The sequence below is a fragment of the Seriola dumerili genome, unplaced genomic scaffold (assembly GCF_002260705.1).
Source record: "Seriola dumerili isolate Sdu_G_001 unplaced genomic scaffold, Sdu_1.0 BDQW01000002.1, whole genome shotgun sequence".
NCBI classification, from domain to species: domain Eukaryota; kingdom Metazoa; phylum Chordata; class Actinopteri; order Carangiformes; family Carangidae; genus Seriola; species Seriola dumerili.
The window spans coordinates 6,973,523-6,992,876 of record NW_019174257.1 but is presented as its reverse complement, the minus strand read 5'-3'; the positions used below and the strand labels follow the sequence as shown (position 1 = coordinate 6,992,876).

The 19,354-nt window shown below is 38.8% G+C and overlaps 1 protein-coding gene across 2 annotated transcripts in view; it reads right to left on the bottom strand.

Moving 5' to 3' along the window:
• Positions 1-19,354, bottom strand: part of homer3 (homer scaffolding protein 3) — a 49,216-nt gene that overhangs the window by 15,107 nt on the left and 14,755 nt on the right. For both annotated transcript variants that reach the window (XM_022738673.1, XM_022738681.1), the window contains 5 exons: positions 14,705-14,861; positions 12,759-12,890; positions 12,066-12,173; positions 5,485-5,493; positions 2,027-2,163 (listed from right to left, as the gene is read on the bottom strand). In XM_022738673.1, coding sequence (XP_022594394.1) covers positions 2,027-2,163; positions 5,485-5,493; positions 12,066-12,173; positions 12,759-12,890; positions 14,705-14,861 — 543 coding nt within the window. The remainder of the gene's footprint in view (positions 1-2,026; positions 2,164-5,484; positions 5,494-12,065; positions 12,174-12,758; positions 12,891-14,704; positions 14,862-19,354) is intronic.

Sequence of the window (19,354 nt, the reverse complement as noted above, 5' to 3'; positions counted from 1 at the left end):
TTTGCTTTGTGGGAAAAAGCTTTTAGTCTGACTCACTGCTGCTTTTCTACTTAATCAGAGCTCTTATTTTTCTTAAGAACTGAAAGTGAGCCTTTCGTAGACATCAGCACAGCCAGTCTGTGATGCTTGCTAACAAAAACAGAGGACAAAGGAGCACAGTCATACATGTGTAAGTTGTTTTTCTTTGACTGGAGCGTTCACTCACTGCTGTTAAGGGAACAGTTTGTATTTCCTGACTTTTGGTCCCTTGTATGAGTCAAGCTCCAAATCTCCTGGATCAGTGGTATCCAGCCCTGGTTCTGAAGAACCACAGGCATGAATATTTTCCATCTCTTTGTACTCTGTCCACACCCAACCTAAATTTATAATTTAAAATCTTATAATCTTGTTTCCAGATTGTAATTTCACATTTGTTAATTCTGTCCACTCTGCACATGCAACATCTATTACATGTCCTTCTTATATTGCGATTCCCAAAGTTTCAGATTTTTATTTATTTTTGTTTGTTTTCCTTCTTCGAACCCAGTGTCTAAGCATAGTGGGTGTTTTTTTTATTTTTTATTTGTGATATTTGGTCGTATAAATAAAACTGATTTGACCTGATGTGATTAGCTCCTGATGGTGAGGTGAAGATAAAGCAAGGAATGATGGAAAATATGCAGTTCTATGGCAGTGCTGTGGGAACAAACTTCCCTGGATCCTACATTTCCCAGAATGCAACTTGATAGTGCACCTTTGCTAGAATCCACCTGCTTGGTTCAAAGGCCAAGCTCATACTCTCTAAAGCAGGTTGTCTGTTAAAAAAATCTATAGTCCCCAGATCCACATAACTAAATTACTTTCTCAAACATGACAAGTTCCTCCAGAGCCCTGGAAGACATTAAACAGGCAGAGTAACACTCCCGATGATAAGTTGATCTTAATTTGTAAAAGTCCTTCCATATTTCTGGAATTACAATAATTAGCTTTGGATTCACTTCCTGTGTGGAAGAGTGACCATGTGGGCACCAGAATTTAATCTCCAGGTAGAGGAGATGTGATGTGCCGCTCTGCTGCAGGAAGTTCTTATTATCAGGTTTGTTTTTAAGAGGGATATCTCAAAAACCCATGAGCAGCTTTCAGTGAATTTTGGTGAGGGTAAACACTCTTTAAATACTGCAATTTAATGTCTTGTGGTTGTCATTTCCTTTCCTCCTCTAACAGAGAACAGGAATTTAGTTGTTTTGAGCCGGTACCGTTCACTGAACAGAGCTCAACAAAGTGCTTAGGGCAGTTACATCAGCTCATGTAGCCGAGCTGAGGTTTAAACGCTGGATTACAACCTTTGTCGTAAACTTTCCAAACCCTAATGAATAAAATTTCCATTCCAGTACTCCCACACACACACACACACACACACACACACACACACACACACACACACACACACACACACACACACACATACACACACACACACACACACACACACACACACACACACACATCTGCTGCTCTCTCTGTTGTTTCATTCTAATGTGTATTTTATGTCTGTGTGTTTTGGGTATTATTGTTGTGGATTGTTGTTGTTATTCTTATGCTGTACAGTTTGCTGCAAGCCAAATACTCTTCCATAAACATCAGAGGTTCTGAGCAAGAATTCTCACTGCACACGCTCTCTCTCTCTCTCTCTCTCTCTCTCTCTCTCTCTATTTGTTGTTGAAACATAGTGGGGGAATCGCTGCTCAGGGCATTTGTGCCCATATGCGCCCTAAACTCTCGGCTATCGAGTCACCCCATTCTTTCAGAGTCTGACCATGTGTTCTGATCATTGCATCCATGTTATTGGTTATTAACACAAACTAAAAAGAGTAAAAGACTAACAGGATAACAATAATAAACTGCTTGAAACTACATAAAGACTCCCAAACTGAAAAATTGAATTGATCGAAACGTAAAAAGTCAATAGACAATAACTCTGGTGCACACAGAAGTACAAGGTGCAAACATCTTTTTGAACGACAAAAAAGAAAATGATCATCATTACCCTTCAGACAACATCTTCTTGACTCTTTCCTTCTCTGCTGTCAGCTCCACTTCGGCGCTCTTACTGCGGAACAGCTTTTCTTCACCCGGCCCATTAACTGTCAGCAGCGGCGGAGAATGACGATCCTCCGACAACTCCTGGACCAAAAACACATGACCCAAACAGAGATGACAACACAAACAGGACATGAGCTCTCTTATAGAGACAAAAAAGAAATCAGTTGCAGTTCTGTAACATGGTATCGGTTTCAATCAGCAAGAGGGCTTCTCGGAAATCAATGAAAAAGAGAAGAGAGCTGCAAAGATCAGTCGATTAATCAAGTTGATTAATTGCCTTGAGTTGTTTTTTTAAGCAAACAATGTCAATGTTCTCTTGTTCCAGCTTTTCAGAAGTGAGGATCTGATGCTTCTCCTGACAGTAAACTGAATATCTTTGGGTCTTGGACTGTTGGTCAGACAACAAAAAAGTCATTTGAAGACATTGCCTTAAGTTGGTGACAGTGAAATAGACATTTTTCACCATTTTTTAGACCAAATGACCAGATTAATCAAAAATGAAAATAATCTGCAGCTGCAGCCATAAAAGACAATGTTACATACAACAGCACCAGGGTTAAAAACTTGACTAAAGAAGAGATGCTTCTCAGAGTTGATTGGAATCACACTGTAAATCTCTATGATCCACACTGTAGTTTTCCTATCAGAGGAAATGAGTCCTTTAACAGAAAGTGCCTGATTAGAGAACGACACTTGTAACAGGGTACAACTGCATTTTATCTGCACATTATTTAATTAAGAGAGGACATTTAATTCTTCAACATGGCCTTACTCAAAGTTTACTGATAGTTGATGTCACGCTGTTGATCCAGGATTAACCACCTAAAATTAGATTTTGGCTCTGAGGCCCAGGCTTGAGCTGTTGACAGGCCCGTTAGCGTCTCTATATTCAGACCTGTCATCAGAACAAAACAGATACGGCACAGCAGCAAGACAGGACACAACTCCACCTGTCAGCGTTTGATATGTCCCATCTGGGCTCCTGTAAACAGGCTCCATGCAGAGCGAGCAACCATGTGTGGCGCCCAGCTGCCTTATCTTCATACAGCCTCAGAGATCTGATTGGACTGATTCAACAGGAAACGACTGAAGTGCAGTTCCTCATTCCGAGGGTTTATGTGGAATTTTTATGTGTGTGCGCATATAAATTATACACATGCTGTTGAGATATTACATACTGTATACTGCACAAGAAATAAATTTAAAAAAAAAAGAAAAGTAGTCATATAATAATAAAAAAAATCCCACCTAAAGGGCCATTCGGTAGCTGGTTTGATAGCTGAGATTCATCCTGTCCAATATTTTATATCTTCAATCTTGTATATTGTAGCTGTATTGTAACAGACTTGTTATCTAAAGATAATCTTGTTTCAGCTCAATAAAAGTTTATAGGATTAAGTCAGATCTTTATTTGTGCCTTTTTGATGTTTTTGTTACGTTGTACTTTTACCGTGACTATAATTTCTTGTTACGGCTCTGAACCAAAGCATCTGCCAAATGAATAAATACTAACAACAAACTTACTTGATGATTCATTTACAGTAATAAAGAGACATTTATGTCAATTTCTATCTGTTTTGTTGGGAACTAAAAACATTTGACGAGTGATCAACCTGACTATGTCTTTTTTCAGATAACAGATTGTTTGCGAGCAGAACTAAATAGAACCTTTATAATATTATTAATACTAAGTATTGAATATTACTTGCTTGTTAATATTCACTCATACGCCTGCAGATTTTCTGCAGTTTGGGGTTACAGACTAGGGCTACAAACAAGACAGCTGGTGTCTGACTATAACATATATATATTTATATACTGTATATATATATATACATATACACATACATATACATACATATATACATATATATACATACATACATATATACATACACATACACACACACACACATACAGTATATATAGCATCTAACCAAGTAACTTATGATATGACTGACATTTAGATAGAAGACTACACAATGTGCACCTCGCTCCTTGTTTGGTTATTGCACTTGGACGTAAAGTTATTTGTGAACAGATGTGGCTTCTAGGAGATTGTAAGTCAAGCCTTCATATTCATTCATATTTTTTGTGTAAATACACTTCCATATCTGCAACATTAAAGTCAGCAGTCTATTCCTTTGCTTTCTTTTCATCGTACCCCATTAGCAGTGTCCTACAGTATAAAGTAAAGGTTAAATAAACGGAATGGTAATACAGTACAAGTAGAAACATTCATCTTCCTCTCGTGTCAAGAGGAGACTTTGAATATGACATTACAAGCAGATGGCTTGATTCCAGCCTGGCACAGTCGAGTCAAACCAATCTGCTTTGATATTTTCCTTCCCTGCTGCCCAGAAATGGGTTCAAGCTTCCTTCCGCACTGTTTTGTGAACTATTTTCCTCAGTCTGAGGCTGTGTGTGTGTGTGTGTGTGCTCATTCTCCCTTTTTTTAAAAGCCCATGCACCCACCCAACCTGACACCCAGTCACCCACCCCTCATTGCCTTCTGTCTTTCATTGTAGAAACCTGAAACCTGTCAACAGCCAAGTGCCTCAGTGAAGCTTTACCCTGCACTTACTGTAGAAAAAGCTTGTATTATTAATTCAATCTAGCCTGGCTGTATTCCCCTGAGGACAACAGTTTATTATCTGTTGCTCAGCAGCTCTCTGTCTGTCCATATAGATGGATATTTAAATAAAACACATAGCCGACTCCACGATGTGGATGCGTACCGTGTCCAGAGGAAGGAACCCGAGAGCAGGAGAAAAATCAAAGCTAAGGCAACTCCAGTCCGGCCCCAAAGCCAACGCATCGGCTGTGCGTATCCCTGAATAATTCATACTGTGGATCATGTTTAAGTCATAAATGGGATTACAAATTTACAGCAGTTTTTCTGTTGTTGTTCACTAACAGGCTGAGTGGAAACAAGGCAGAGACATTAGAGGACAAACCTGCAAACGACCAACTACTAATTAGCCCGAGTTCAAAAGGACCTGCGAGGAATTCTCACTTTTAAAGGAGGTGTCTGTGTATTTGCTGCTCTCTGGACATTCTGCAATATCAGTGAAGTGTGTACTCTGGATTTTCTCAATTTTGAGGAATGAAACTCTGGTGAATTTAGCTGCGTGTTGCCATAACCTCTGCAGATTAAATTACACGTTGTGTTGTAGCTGCTGTCGTTAACAAAGCTTTTTCTCCTCTGCAGCAAACACCAGCTGCGTTCTGAAGCTAAATTTGTTCTGAAGTCAACTTTGATCAGACTCCAGATGAATTATTGAGCATGATAGTCCATGCAATGCTGAGTCTATGAACACCGCAGTCCCTGAGACAAAAGAAGATGGTTGTCTTTGTATTGCTTTTTGATTGTGGGGTGGAGTGTGTGTGTTTTCAACGCACCTGGGAGAGCTGAGAGACCAATATGTCCCATGATGCATCAGGAAGGAGGAGGGTAGGGGGAAAATGAGGAGAAAGAGGAAAATAACAGTTATTAGATAATTACAACCAGGCATTAAGCACTATTGTCTTTGAATACACAGTGATCCATCCCGTTCCCAGTTCATGATAGCTTTAAAGTTTTCTGCACAGGAACTAATGGATTTGTTTTGAGTTAAGAAAAGAACAGGAACAGGAGCAGTGACTGTAACTGAATGCTAAACAAACTGAGTCCTGCCCACACTGTTTGAGTGACAGGTGATCCCTGGGAAACACAACAACTGTGAGCACTTAGCCACAGAGACGGAGACAGAGTAAAGATGGAGACGGAACATTTGTTTTTCTAATTTCAGCATCAACAAAGTAAAATACAATTAAAAGAATATAAAATGCAAGAAAATCCACCCTCAATACAAACTGAAAAATAAATATGTATGTATATGTGGATGTGTGTATTTTAACAACAGCTCAAACCCCAAAGCAACAACTTCAAAAACTTCTCAGGGTCCCGTAATCGATTATAATCGATGGGATCCCAGATACGTTAAATACTAAACAGCTTTCATGATGATGTCACTGCACCACTGTTCGTCTTTAGTACATCTACACTGTTTACTTATTTATCCCAGCATCAGTCCATTTGCTTTTCCTTAGCTTTATAAAGCTCCCGTTTCTACACCGTGTTTCATTGAGACCACAAACCTGCTTTATTTATTCATGTGTCCATGCATCAGAGGTACATGCTTAGGCTCCTCTTGGAGCACCTGTATTCCCCACTACACACACGCGCGCGCGCACACACACGCACACACGCGCACACACACACACACACACACACACACACACACACACACACACACTTCTTTTTAGTTGGTTTTAATGCCAAGTCTGTGGTATAAAATATTGATGAGTGGCATTCCTCTCTGCCTCTGCATAGATACCATGTATGGGAGGAGATGGGGAGGAAAAAAGCTCCAATCAGCAAACGCAAACAAGTGACAGCTGTTACTTGTCAGAGGAGGGAAACAGCGTCTGTATCCTGCTGTGCTCACACTGTTGTTTAGTTGATTTATGGAGAGCGATTATTTCTTCTATACTGTTTGTTTTAGTATGTATTCACTCTCACTGTGGAGCTCAGTGGTTCACAACCTTTTACTCTCTGAGAGATGCCACCACCCAATCAGATGTGCTCAGGAACCCGTTCATTAACACCACACACCATGCTCCAAGTGTGTTTCTTTTAAACTGGATAGGATGTTGTTTATAAGGTGATGTTTTTACAATAATTTGTCTTTTCAGTAGGAAAAAAAAAAACAGCAAAAATTACACTAGTTCTACTACCATTTACATCAGTAGAAGCCGCATATGTCCCTTTATCCATCACTTTAAGCAAACTATTCTGACTTGTCTTCCCAGTTGCTCACTAGTTTTTCCAGGCACTCTCAATCACAGCATTTAGTGTTGAAAGAATAGTTTGACACATTGGGAAAAACGCTTCTTTACTTTCACACACGCGTGAGATGTGAGGATCTAATGTGTACGGTAAATATGTGGTATGGACCTTCTACTCTAACTCTCTGCAAGAGAGCGAATAAGTGCATTTCCCAACATGTCTTTAAGGTGTTAACAGCTGGCTGAGGTTGGTGGGAGGTGTGTCATGTTCAGTCAAGCCCATCATAGCTGGTCATTTAATGGTGACTGGGAAAATAAACACACTAAAGATGATATTTTACTTCAAATTAGCTGAATCTTTCCATTAACCCCGTGTTAACTGCAGACATACCTCCTCTTTCTGTCATCAGTGCATTACTGCAGGCTTTACCGACCCGTGTTGCTCAATTCAGCTGGTGCTGTCACAGTAAATGGATCAGCTCAAAATTAATAGTCATACAGCGACTATGTTCATCTTTAAGTTTTGTAGAATTTGCTGTTGTTTGTAAGAAGTATTTTCACGGCCCTGTATCTGTTCTTATCTTCCTGTAACAGACTGGAGCTGCAGAATTTTCTGATCCCTCTTCCTGTCTGGTTGAGTCACTCTGAGGCCTGTGATCATATTTTATTGGATAGAATTACAACTGAAAATGTCCACAAATACAAGATGTTTTAGAAAATATTCTTTGGCAATTTCCAGAAGGAGGGCTTCACCGCTCACACACCTCACACGCCTACTATCCTTGCTGGTACATATAAATAAATAATTTGAGCAGAGCCAGATTAGACAGTAGGAAGACAACTGTTATTGCCCTGTAGTTGTATCCATTTTATCTTTCCTAATATTTCAATATATTTATGACTATCGTCTTTAATCTTGAGAGGAATTATTTAAAATGTGTTAGGGGGTTTTGTGTTTTACAATATAAAAAGGCACTAATCCGAACAGGGTTATAGGTTCACCGGTGCCCCCGGTGAACCCATAACCCATAATCTTTATGTTTTTTTCTCGCACAAATCTCGTTATTATCTTTGCACTTGTCAATTTCAGAATGCTCTCTGTGTTGCTCTGTTCATCATTCTTCATTTTTATCTCACTGACTCCTCCATCTCCTCCTCCATCTTATCTCTGAGCTCTGCAAATATGCCTGAAAGCTGAGGCTTTACTGAATGCAGATCCCCTGCTGCCAACCACATATCACACTTAGGATATGTGCTTTGTAAAGCCCGAGGCTGCATAGATACAGCTCTGCAACACTGTGGATTGGTTACCAACCAGGGCTGTTACTGACCAGCTGGAGGTGGTGCAAACCGTACTGATACACTGGCTGAAGGAGAGAATAAGAGCAATACACGATGCTGCAGCTTCTCTCCAGCATTGTATAAATCATCATTTTCTCTGTTTGTTAGTTTATCATAAATGAACATTATTTTGATAAACAGTTGCATATTTCAAACTCTAATCTGCACTAGTCAGAAGTCACTAGTCTTTCTTGTTTTGGTTTTTCATTATCAATATGCCCAAGTGTTTGTAGAAGGCTTTCAACACAGGCGCGCACACACACACACACACACACACACATTTTGGTACATAAAAACCACATCAGCCCTAATGGAGCTCTTAACTTGCATTATAGCCACTTTGGATCCCATCAATAGTTCATACACAAAGTACCATCATGTACTCACCCACCATAACAGCTTTGATTGGGTTTTACTTCTTACATCACACAGGTTCAGGAACTCAGCAATGAGGTGTTTTACAACATGCAGGGGCGAGTCAGAAGTGAGAAGATGTGATAATAACCACAACAACACCTCTGTGTTTACTGCCTGACACAAAATCAATGACTGCTGTCTTATAGAGAAATGGGTACAGGCTGCAAAGCCTCTTCTGACCTTGTCTGACTTTTATTTTTTCTTCAAGGCCTCGCTCAACACTAAACAAGCGCTCTAGTTGCCATGGTAACAGGATATAACACTTCTGCCTGCTGCCCTGTCACTGACCCTGACCTCTGACCTCCAACCTCTGTTAGTATCCTATTTAAGGACACACATAGTGTTTAGTGTTTGTGTAATTAAGTACATAAATAAATAAATAATAATAATAAATAACAAATTTATACAACTCCTCCACTATATTTCAGAGAGAACTACTGTACTTTTTACTGTATTACATTTATTTCACAGCTTTACTTGCTAATTACATTGTATATTAGGATTTTAAGATGAACTTAATATCAACTTTAACATAAATTATGGTACTTTGTAATAGAATAAACTACCAAACTGTATATACAATTGTTTAAATTGGCTGCAGTTCATCCAACTACAACAGTAAAAGGCTAAAGTGTCAGTAATAATTATTCAGTAATAGACTGGGGTCATTTTGCTACATGCTGACTGTTTGATACTTTCATATGAATGAGTACATTGTGCTGGTAATACTGTAAATTGTTCCGTAAGTATGGAAGAAGGCTTTTTACAATGTTGTGTTGCTGCTTTAGCTTAAGTAAAAACTCTAAGATCTTCTTCTACCACTGGTGTGCGACATGCAGGGGCAAGAAATTCACTTCACACGTGTAAAACTGGATACGATCACAATATCAGCCTAGAACATGTGCAGAACAGAATCATCAGCTTTTAAATACTTTTTTTTTTTTTTTTTTTATAGAGGAAGGTGGTTTTTGACACGTCTTTTCCTGATTTTCCGCTTTGTTTTTCTTTGCATTTTTTATATTTTTTGCATTTATACTTGTTTTATAATAAAACACTTTGTATCAATGTTAATTCAAAAAGTTGCCGAGTGGTTAAGATGCATGGCTCCTGACAGCAATGTCCCCAATTCAAGGTCCTTTATTGTGTGTAATACCAATCTCTCTGCCTGATTGCTCCCTGTCTGAAGTTTCACTGTCTCATAGACAGAACGACATCAAAACAACAAATACAGAAAAACATATTTTTACTGATTGCAAAGTAAGCTTTTGTCCACTACAAATATATTTCAGAGTAGTCAAAAAGAGAGTAATTGATCAATGTCACATACACTGATGCATTAGCAAATTGAAACACAATAAGAACTGTGAATATCAATCAATATATGATAAATTACAGCCAACTTTGCAGTTTAAAAGCATCAAAATGACTTTTTACACTTCATACTGAACCAAATTACAAAAAGTATTTCGATTTAAAATTGAGTGAGTAGAGCAACAATATTCGAGTATTTCACTCAGTTTTGAGCTATGAATGCAAAAAGACACAAGATACAGTAAGTCTAAAGATCGAAGCTGGTCGAGGGGAAAATTACTGATCAATTTGACCTTCGACCTTCCATTCTCAGGTCTGCTTCTGTGCAGCTCAGTTGAGCATCAATACTCTGAGAAAAACCGATGTAAGCCCCGTGGCATTGCGAAAAACCATATTTAATAAAAGTTTGTTGTTAAATGTCAGCCAGTCTTAAGAAATATTGTTCAATTTCTGCTCTGGACTTCTTGTACTGTTGACCTTCATGGTAATGAGGTTTGTTTTTGTGGTATCCACCAGTGTTTTCTCTCGGTCGCGCTAAATAAATAGACAAGACAAACGATTGGCTCTTATCGGACTGTCTCACAGATGAGGTCGAGGGTGGCAGCGTGACTCTGCAGTCTCTCAGACCTGCTGAGTGGCTCTTTGGTAAGACTTACAGTCCACACACACAAAAACATTAACAAGCACTTTACTGTTTTGAATCTATGTCACCATGACAACTAAGCTAAGAAACTAAACTTAATGCTGAAACTTGGAAGAACTAACTAATAAACAAGACTGGCAGAGCAGCTGTGTGACATTTATTCCCCCATGTTTGTACAATTAAATCATGTCCTCCCAAACCGGGTGTGTACTTGTTGTTGTGTTATTGTCGACGCTGTAAATGTCAGAAGAACTGCCCCAGTAAATATCGCTCTGTGTCTTGTAATCTACTCGTGATATCGTTACTGGGCGGCTTTTGAGAGGGAGAAAAGGTGAAAGACAAAAAGTTTCTGCTGCAGGCAAACTTTCACTTCTCTTCTATCGGGTCCACCAAGAAATCACAGACGCTGGCAGAATAAAAGCTGGCCATTGTCCTTTCAGCGGCAGCAGCAGCCAGATTCCCCTCAATTATAGATGAATCAGCTCCCCTCCCCTCCTCCCACCATCTCCCGATCCCTCATTCTTCTTTGTCTCAGTACTGGCCATTACTGCCCCTCCAAACACCTTCAATGCCGGCGTCTCTCATCTCCATTTGTCATGCATGAAACCTTTGAATGGAGTTAACCAATGGGAGAAATAATGGAGCAGTCAGATGGGGATCCATCTATTTCCTCATGGTTCTGTATATTTTTAAAATAGAAACACAGCCACTGAGTTCACTGTCATATTTAAATTTTTTCATGTTTAAAATGACATTTCTTTTTAAGTCTGTTAAGAACTCTCACTTGCAGTGAAAGCTTTTCAGTTTAGATTCATAGTATAATACCAGTGGTTTTTAAATCATTACTGATCTGATCTGCACACAGTCACAAATATCACTGATAATTTTACTCCCATTAGGGTCAATTCAAACAAATCTTTTTTTTCTTACACTTACATCTCATTTCCCTGAATTCAATAAATCCAGTAAAACCATTCTCCATGCAGATTATTTAAGTTTTATTATTGCGGTTTGCAGTTCTCTACTATTTGAGAGGTCTCCCATCCACCCATGACCTTATTTGTGGTGCTAGAAGCATCTCAAAACTCAGTTTCTATTCAGACACAATGTCCCAGTTACTCAGGATAATCCACAGGCCCCTCTTGGGGACAGACTTTTTGTATTTCTTTCCCCCTCTGGGAGAAAATAGTTCCCAGTGAAAACTATTCACTCTAAGTGAATTTCCAGAGCAGCAAATGAAAAAGTTTTCATGAGGTGACTTCTTGTTATGGTACAAAACTACTAATAAATTAGCAATGAAAAAATATATGTAAATGATCCCTTACTCACATTATTCACTTATTTTGGCTGATTAGACCTTGGCTTTTACAGAACATGACTGATTGAGCTCTGATATTTTTGTCAGACACAAAAGCTTTATGAAAGAACAGCAGTGCATTACCTGTGGAGCTGCAATGTTGAGCGCAGGATTGGCCAGTTCAAACCTCTCCTGGGATTTCTCTCTGGCCAAGCGGGCCGCCTCCTTCACCTCTTTAAACTGCTCTGCAAACTGCAGGCAGAGGGAGAGAAGAGACAGAGGTCACACTCTGTGCCAAGAAAACCTAAAAACTCATCACTGCAAGAAACACACACTCTTCCATATCTTCCCCCAGTAACTGTACATTTATAATAATGTTGGTTTATCAAAAAAAAAAAATTCTTCACTCCAGAGGAAAATCAGGATGTCAGAGGTATATTTGTTCAATTATATTGTCTGGGTATTTTGACCTCTGACTCCTTTTCTGCTGTTGCACTGTAATTCACATAATAACAACTTCTGTTGAAAATAAAAAAAATGAAATAAAACTGTTGTATAACTTATGTTCCCTCATAGCAAAGTTCTTGGAGATAAATTAAGATCTGGACAGAAAGCGTCCTGTGAAATCTGTGTCATGGTGAGAAAAAAGCGTATTTACATACTGTATGTGTAACAGAGACACTTTGTAAGTGTTGGTGTAAATGTAATCCAGCTGAATATGTGCTAACACAAAGTGAAAACAGGGCCTGTATCACCCCTTCACTGTCCTCTACCACTGTCTGTGTAACAGTAGTATTTGGTTTGACCGTTGCCTCGATGTTTATGGGTGATGTTTACCTGCTGCAGCTGCTGCTCTGTGGAGAAGCCCAGGCCGTAGACGGTGTTGGCCCGGCTGTCTGCCCACTGCCCGAACTTCTGGGAGGTCTTGGTGAAGGTCATGTTGGGGGTGATGGTGCTGTTGATGATGGCCTGGCACCGTACAGAATGACAGAGGTAACAAATAGCATGAATAACAAAAGGTAGATCAATGACCCTGGTAGGAGAAGTGAGACACTGTTATCATACATATGTGATATAAATAGTATAAATAGGAATGGAGCAAGAACAGGGAGGGATATTTAACATGATGTATTAAATATGTACAGTGGAGGGTGTTCAACCATCATTAATTCCTGCTACTCATATGTTCACTAAAAAACATTTATTATTAATAGTTTACATTTTGTTTGAATATTAATGGGGTTTTTTTTAAATTAATTTGTTATATGCCCTTCAGTTTTATCTGCAACCATATTTCAATTTAAGCTGTCAAGTAAAAAAACAAAAAACAAAGCTAGAGTATCTTTGATGAAGGTGCATTGCCTCTGATTTTGCCATAACTAGCTGGTGTGCTGCGCATTTATTTATGTCCTGTAGTCAGACACATGCATTTATTAAACTACTTCACGCTATTATAAAAAAAAGCCTGTTTTCAAAAGAAGGTAATTTTCAAGGACAACCAATTCACAAAATATAAAGTCAGTGACCAAGAACATTAATAATTCCTGCCACCTTTAAATGCCAAATTCATTACAGCACATTGTTATTTTTCATATGTAAGTACTTGACCAGAAAATATGCTGATTTTCATCTGGTTATCAAGAGGCCAAATCTTTACTGCGCAGCACTCCAATAAACAAGCTGGTGTTGAAGCTTTTTCTTTCTTACTGCTCATTAGCAATGATAAATAATGCGCACTTAAGTGAGGACCTGATTGTAACAGCTACATGTAAATTACGCAGTCTCGAGCCCTTGTTGTTGTGGTACTTACGGTTAAATAATCATCATGGAGATCTACTGGAGAATGTGCTACGTGCAGATAAAGACAGAATGTCTAACAACCAGGCCGCAGAAAGAAAGAGAGCTAAGTGAAAAAGCTTGTTGTGGTGTTCGGTGATCTGTTCAGTAACCGATCATCAGTCTGATAAGGAGGATTTATTGCCAAATATAGATTTCCTGAGTGGCTTCTCCAAAAGCCTCTAATCTCAGTACAATACGCTGGCACACATGGCTGATAACAACAAAGAGCAGTGAGTTTTATTTTGGCGCTAAAAAGATATCTCGTTAGTGCTGCGATTCCCAGGTGCTTCAGTGTTGCTGTGGGTGTGGCATTACCGATGTGGATGTGTTAGAAATACTCTGCTGACAATGTGCATATTTCAGCTTAATGACAGCCACAGATCTGTTTCCATTTATTTGAAGGACCTCAGAATAGGATGCACAGAGTGGCCTCAATGAAATGAAAGTCAGGAGAACATGATATTACACAAATGAAGAGCCCATACACTAATACAATACTAATAGCATATGAAAGAAATACAGCTGAATGCAACAAGATACATTATGTTACTGCAGAAGTAATGCAATCTATGATTAAGCTAAAAAACTGCTTTTAAAGTTTGCTAAATACACCGATGTGAAAAATGTGGCTTAACAATTGATTCTTGACATTTCTCCTTTTAAAAGCATCTAAGCAGAGCTGCTTGTTTTGTGAGTCTTGACCTGAAAATGTCACCAGATAAAGAAGTGTGTATGTTGTGTGTCACCCAGTGAAGAAAGTCTGCTGCCACACTTGAACCACTCCGTGCTGACCAATGAAAAGCTCTCATTCCTCCATCCTTGTCATCAGCCTTTTGTGACCTTTCCCTGCCTTCCGTCTCCTATGTATGTGAGTGTATGATGTGAACATATGCAGCAGCATTTACACGTGTGCATCTGTGTGTTCACGTGTGTTCGGCTCTCACCTTAGTCCCACCCACACTGATGATGCGGTAGACGCTGCGGCTCGCATCGTAGAAGAAGGACACGGTGACGGCGTGTTTGCTGGCCGGCAGCCAATTGCGTTTGGTGGCCGGGTCAATCTGGAAGACATGAGCTCTGGCGCTGAAGATGGGCTGCTCCCTTTAAAAGACATAACAACAGACCATATTGACTTAATGTTACTGGTTACTTAGTGTGTAAAAGAAGAGGGTCTTTCAGTTTTTTGGCTAAGGCTGCGGCTGAACATGGTTTCTTGGCAGGAGGGAGTGGTGGTGATTGTCACTTCACAACAGCTTTGGCCATTGTTGTTGCCTTTATAAGACAAGAGGTTATGATGCTCCCTCTGAGCAGCGCTTCGTCTTCAGGGCAGATCAGAGGCTACAGTGAGTCGCTATCGGAAAGTGATGAGACAGGCCACAGACATCTACACATCATTAAAACAAATATGGAATAATGTAAAACATCAAACCACATGATAATTCACAAACACATACATACAAATGAATTCATAGTTACAACTATATCAAATCAAATAGATCCGATCTGATCTGTAGTTCTAAGGCAAGAAAATACTTACAGATATTGACACATATTCATCTGTGGCTGCAGAATTTCAGATCTGCCTGTTTTGTAACCTTGTCTGTGGCCTTGAGATTTTACATGTCATATATGATAAATTACTACATGTTTGAAATTGAATCTGTAAGTCATTTCTTACAACACTTACACCTTGTTTTCAGGCAGGTAGATGCTTTTTAGATACATGCGGTATATCAACAAAAACTTAATATGTTTATTTGACAGCATGTTTACAGCATAATCTAGTACTGGAGAACGAACTAAAAGGTATCAGTGTTTAATTTTAACATTATTTCAAACCTTTGGACAAACCAGAAAGCAAGAAAATACAAGGCTTTTTTTTGGCTTATCTTTATGTTATTCATTAGTGTTGTCCTCCATTACTCTGTGCCTGTTATTGTCCCATGAGCACCTGCTGGCAGTGATGCAGTAGTAATCTCCTTTCTACAAAAATAGCTTGGTGTCCCTTTTGAACTTATTTCAGTAACATTTTCTTTTGAAAGCTAATCTCAACTCCTTTTTCTTCAAATATGTAAAACATGTTTCTGTTTTACCAGTAGGCCTAAAAAGTAGGTGAGATTTCTTTTATTTTAAGAAAACAGACAGACAATGTACAAGATCAATACTACTAGAACAAACGAAAACCATGAGTATAAGCGGACACATATATCTTCTGCTTTGCACCTAATTTGTTTAAACGTTGTGCCATCAGTCACTTTCTAACCATACGTGTCACTTTCATCAGACCTCATCATTTGTCACTCAGCTCCATCACGAACAGCAAGGTGAGATTGAGGTCAAGAGTTTACATAGACATGCTCACGGAGCCAGTTTCTCTGTGGAGAAATAAACCTCAGGGGATGTGAATCTGAATGTTGTCTAACTGCATCCATCATTATAATACACTGATGTGAAGGGTTAGTTTCAGCAGACATATTTCCTCTGGGCTGTTCAGCTACACTAGTTGTGGGTTTTATTTGCAAATGTCTTGAGACATTTGTTGATGAAACTCACTGTATGATTCCACACTTAAGCAACACAGGTGAAATGGAAATCAGTTTGTGGAGCTTAAATAACAGAATCTGATAATAATGATTTTCAAAAAAAAAGTCCACAGTTAATATTATACTCAATCATTTTAATTACCTTTTATTTTCTGCATAAATTTAAGTTAAGTTTGTGGATAATCCTGAACAACTGGGACATTATTGAAATTCATTTTTCATTGTTGTAAGCACCACAACTTCCATTTATCTCCACTTATTCGGTGTGGTGTCAGAAATCTGCAACAGAAAACCTTAACAAATGAAACCAAATGTCTGGCTAGAAGTGGTTAGATGCTGTCAAGCGTACTGTAAGTGGTAAGATATTTTTTTTGGGCGGGGGTTCGGGTGAATTGACCCTTTAAAAGGTTACAATACCATATTTTATTAATATTACAATAGATAGTATAATCATAACATACTTGTGGCTCTAAGTAGAACTTTGTAATGTACACTACAAGTGTGGTTACCTACAACTCCTGAACATAAATAGGAAAACCCATGATACTACACAACTTCCTGTATGGTTTTACTTTATTTCTATTTAATTTTAGTGAGCCACTGGGTTTAATCTTTAATAGAGGCACCACTGTGAGTCCTCCAATTACACCAGCCAGTTCTGCTGTGACGTCGGCTTTGTTCCTTTTATTTTACAGCATGTATATAAATATACTATCTATAGGTGTTATTTTTGGATGGAATCATTTTTCAAAAAAAATTGCAATACATTTCAGTTGATAAGCTTTCATGTGTTACTTTATGAAAAAAAATATATAGGCCAGTCATGATTAAACATGCCTTCACAGCTCTTTTCATATGCATTACTTGTGTGTGATAGAAAAAATGGAAACATCAAGTTCAAGAAACCTTTCTTAGCACATGGATCAAAGCCACAAGGCTAAAACATCTGTTCTCATCATTAAAATTAATTGGATATCATTATCATTTCATTTTGTTAATCTCTGAGTGAAAACCTTGCTGACTTTTTTGGCACTTTGGGACCCCCTCTTTTCCTCTGTGTGTACGATGATGGTGGATAGAGCTATAAATAAATAGGACAAAAACACGCCCAATTTCCAAATGTGACTGTTTTTTTTCCAGAGACCTCGAGGTCACTGATGCTCTCCAGTTGTAATGAGGCTATTGTTGCAAATGAAGCTGAAGATTTGCTAACCGCTAGCAGTCCAATTAGCCGTCCTGTTCACTTTGAAGTCAAACTACATACACTCGCTGTGGAGACTAACGGTGGGGAGAGGCTCGCAGGACGACGAGGACCACTACACAGGCACTTTGGTGAATTCATGCAACATTACACAGCTAATAGAGTTTGCATAATGTTAATGTATGCAATGAGCCGTTCCCATTGCAAGTCAATTATATACCAACATTAATGAGGATAATGTGCGCTGGAAGGAGGCTCTGCTCTTTGTCTAAGCAAGAGAAATAACCATTTATATAGGTCAGTACTGGCTATATGAAGCATTGTTCCCACTGGATTTGGTTGGAATTACTGTATAGTTCCAAACAAACAATAGTCGCTATTGTTTCAACACAGATTACTGAAGCTACAGTTGACAATAGAGAATAGCAGCACAGGCAAGGGAGAAGATTTAGGTGCCGTCCAGGTCCAGGAGAGTAACAGCTACAGACACAATAAATATGACGAACTAGGAGTGATTTATTGGTTTTATTTCAGTTCAAATATTCTGATAACTATCCTTTTAATTCCTCACAGAGATGGGAGAAATACTCTAACATTGAGGCTGCCATTAACAGGATTTCTATGACAGTTGGTCAAGAACTCAAACAAAAAGCACGAGGTCTGATTTTTAGTCAAGCAGGGCACATAGGACATTTCTTTAATAAAATTGTTGTGACCTCTGGGTTCAGTTTAATGTTTTGTTTGGTTGCTGTTGAAGCCAGTTGAAGTTTTTCTTTCATTTCATTTCTTCGAGGACAGAAACAAATGGATTTGTTAAATGAAACCTCAGTGGATGGAGCTTTTGAGTGCAGGTAATATGAAAAGTATATAGGACAACAAACCCCAGTCAAAATAAAAGATGATTATACCAGCAGGCTAGTAGCTAACTAGTTTGTCTGCATAGCTATAAACTCTATATTCATTTCCTATTTCACTGGGCATCAGCCCAGGAGGCTGCTTTGCATCATACAGTACGTCCCTGCCTTGTGACCTCTTTCTATAGACCTTTTCCACAGCAGACATTTTGACATGTAATAGCAGGAATGGCACAGGTACAATTGATATCATTAATAATGGCTCTGTTCCACTTTGGTGTGTCAGTTCCAGCGCCCTGCTGTCGTCCATGCTGGCTCACGGGCATGGCAGGGAACATGGCCATTCATGTTCTTATTCACACCTGTGCTTTTCCTCTCTAACAAGTCAAAATGTGGCTGCAAGGCCTATTAGATGAGAAACTATCACAAACTGTTGAGGTGGTCAGTGCTGCTACCAAGGCAGTAAATTAATGAAGTTGTCTGACCACATTGAGTAAGAAAATTGCAATGCTTTTATTATATTTCTATGATGATGGCTGTTTGGACTAATCACTTGGTTTTCACCATGGATGTTTCTTTCAGTCTACAAAGGCATTTTATTTATGCACAATATTTTTGACTCTGAAAAACATAGAAAAATTTTAAATGCCAGAATGCAAAATGCTTTAAAGTTGACCACACCTTACACAAACTTGTCACCAAATGCTCTGAAAAGCACCATATTCTTTTCCACTACTACTGCAGAACTGTTGTAAGTCACTTCTAAGGAATAAAGTTGGACCGAGCCTAAAAGGTCAGGAAATTTCACAAACAAACATTTGAATGTGGAACCAGAAAAAAATGTTTTTTTTTGGTTCTGTCCCTTGGTGTTAAATTAAGACACCAAGATTATTTCTGTCTGTCATCCCAGCCCAAAAACCTAAAATTCATCCTCCTGACAAAGAAAATAACCACACACTGTTACAGACAGGGCATCTGTAGGTTAACATCAACATC